Source organism: Lactuca serriola, chromosome 1 (assembly GCF_051521515.1).
Source record: "Lactuca serriola cultivar US96UC23 chromosome 1, Lser_US96UC23_V15, whole genome shotgun sequence".
Classification (NCBI taxonomy): Eukaryota; Viridiplantae; Streptophyta; class Magnoliopsida; order Asterales; family Asteraceae; genus Lactuca; species Lactuca serriola.
In genome coordinates, this window is record NC_136408.1 from 99441637 (window position 1) to 99444069 (window position 2433).

At 45.0% G+C, this 2433-nt stretch overlaps 1 protein-coding gene across 1 annotated transcript; it reads left to right on the forward strand.

The window, feature by feature from the left end:
• Nucleotides 1-1403: 1403 nt before the first annotated feature.
• LOC145059430 (uncharacterized) lies at nt 1404-2161 on the forward strand. The gene is made up of 3 exons (XM_079007288.1): nt 1404-1470; nt 1540-1775; nt 1880-2161. The coding sequence occupies exons 1-3, from the start codon at nt 1404-1406 to the stop codon at nt 2159-2161; spliced, it is 585 nt and encodes a 194-aa protein (XP_078863414.1).
• The last annotated feature ends 272 nt before the right edge of the window (nt 2162-2433 follow it).

Genomic DNA, 2433 nt, shown 5'->3' on the forward strand with positions numbered 1-2433 from the left:
GTGTGGAGTTTGCCTTAGGAAAACCTAGGAAGAGATTTAGTGTTGGGAGCCTTATCCTGATGAGGATCAATTGTATGAATATAAAGTGACTTGGTGGATTCAAGGCAATCCTTGAGGAAAGTATGGATAAATGTGGAAGGCAGTATAGGCCCATACTACTAGAAGTAGAGGATCCATAGTAGAGTCAAAGAGAGTTACGATGAAACTAGGGAGGTTGTAGAGTTTGTGATCCCTCGATATATTTTGATGGTTTATAGCTCTATTTTCAGTATGGTGAATCTACGAGGCAGGCTGGTTGGCGGTTCTGGTGTTAGGGAGGTCTCGTGCTCAGGTTATGGGGTTGGGCGGTTGGACAACTAGATGAGGGAGCTCATTTCATCTGCCATTACATGTTGCATTCTTGAACAAACTCCTGTGATCTTATGTACGGCCAAGGAGTACATTCTGGAGATTTTGGATGAGCATTTGAGCTCCTTTCATTCTGTGATGGTGGCCTTGGTAGGAGTGCATTCTTTGACCTTCAGGGAATTCCGGGTATGTGGGGAACCAAACTATTATGGGGAGAAGGACCTAATAACGTGTAGGGGATAGTTAGTAGAAGTGTTTAATGCTTTCCGCACCAGCAGTTGCCCCGAGGGGGAAAAAGTTAGACTTGTTTTATGTCTTTTAAATGACAGGGCACATGACTGGTGAGAGGAGGTGGGTCATGCGTTGGGAGGCGAGGTGATTGACTCCATGTCATGGGATGATTTTTTTACTAGGTTCAAGGTTGAGTTTGCACCAGTAATTGAGGTGCAGCATTAGGCATGAGAGTTTCAGGATCTCCACCAGACAACTGAGATAGTAGATGATATCATCGTGATATTTCAAGAGATAGCACTTTTGGTTCCGTAGTATGTGGCAGACGAGGAGATGAAGAAGACGAGGTACCACGAGATGTTGAGAAGTGATATTCAACAGTTTATGAGTCGATCCAGTTGCAAGACACTGGAGGATATGATAACGGGAACTCGAGATAGGGAGATTGATATTGAGATGGAAAGGAAGAGGAAGCCAAATTAGGCTCAGGTTTTAGGGGGATTGGGCAAAAGGCCCAAAGTTCAGGATTCGAGATCGAGAGGCCAGTAAGGACAAAGCCGTTGTGGGAAGTACGACGAGGTGCACGAGGGACCGGGCATGGTAGGTGGTATGGGCTACTTCAAGTGCAACCGGATGGGTCATTATAGCATGGATTATATTGATACCACCACCACCCCAGGATCTGATCTGATTTGCATTCATTGCAATCAGAGGAGCCACAAAAGGGCTAATATTTGAGTTTGGCTATTGCAGGGCCGATGTCAACACCGACTCCTATGACTCTTCGGATCACTGACGGCCGCCAGGGCTAGCCGGATGCACCTATGGTGAAAAGCAGGGCTTTCCAGTTGACGGTCGAAGAGGATAGCGCGACACCTGGTGTGGTGACGGGTATGTATCTTCTCCTTATCTCTTTATTTATATTGAACTTATTGCTTATATTTATTTGTTTTATTTTAGGATCGTTCCTCGTGAACGATATTTCTACTTTCATATTATTTGATTCTGAGGCTACCCAATCCTTTGTATCGCTTGCGCTTAGTAAGAGGTTTGCTAGAGCTCCGAGGGAGCTAGATTTTGTGATTGCAGATGATCGACTTGTCCAGGTTGCGAGGGTTCATCGGGGTTGTATTCTTCGGATGTTCAAAAAGCAATATCCGATTGATTTGGTTCCCATCCCTTTGCGTAGGAACAAGGTTATTGTAGGTAGGATTGGCTGAGCGCTAATGTGACTGTGATCGATTGTGAGTAGCAGTTAGTTCGGATTCAAACCCCAAGTGGGGGATAGTTATTGGTTCAGGGAGATAGAGCTCAATGTGGGACGCATTTGTGTTTAGCAGTGAGGGCCAAGTGTTATATTCAACAGGGTTGTTCTGGGTTTGTTGCCTATGTTATGGATACCCAGGATAAGGGTACGACGACTGTGGGCGATGTGTTAATTGTGTGGGATTATCCTGATGTGTTTCCAGAGGATTTTCCTGGGGTGCCTCCAGAGAGGAAAGTTGAGTTCAGGATTTATCTGGTTTTAGGTGCGGCTCTAATAGCCAAAGCATCATCTCGGTTGACGCCTCCCGAGATATAGGAGTTGTATACACAACTGCAGGAGCTATTATACAATGGATTTATTTGATTGATCAGTTCTCCATGGGGAGCTTCGATCTTTTTTGTGAAGAAGAAGGATGGGTCCTATCATATGTGCATTGACTACTGGGAGCTATATAAGGTAACTGTGAAGAAGTGTTATCCACTCCTGAGGATTGATGATTTGTTTGACCAGCTTCAGGGTGCATCTTGGTTTTCTAAGATTGATTTGCGACCGGGTTATCATCATATGAGGGTTAGAGACGAGGATGT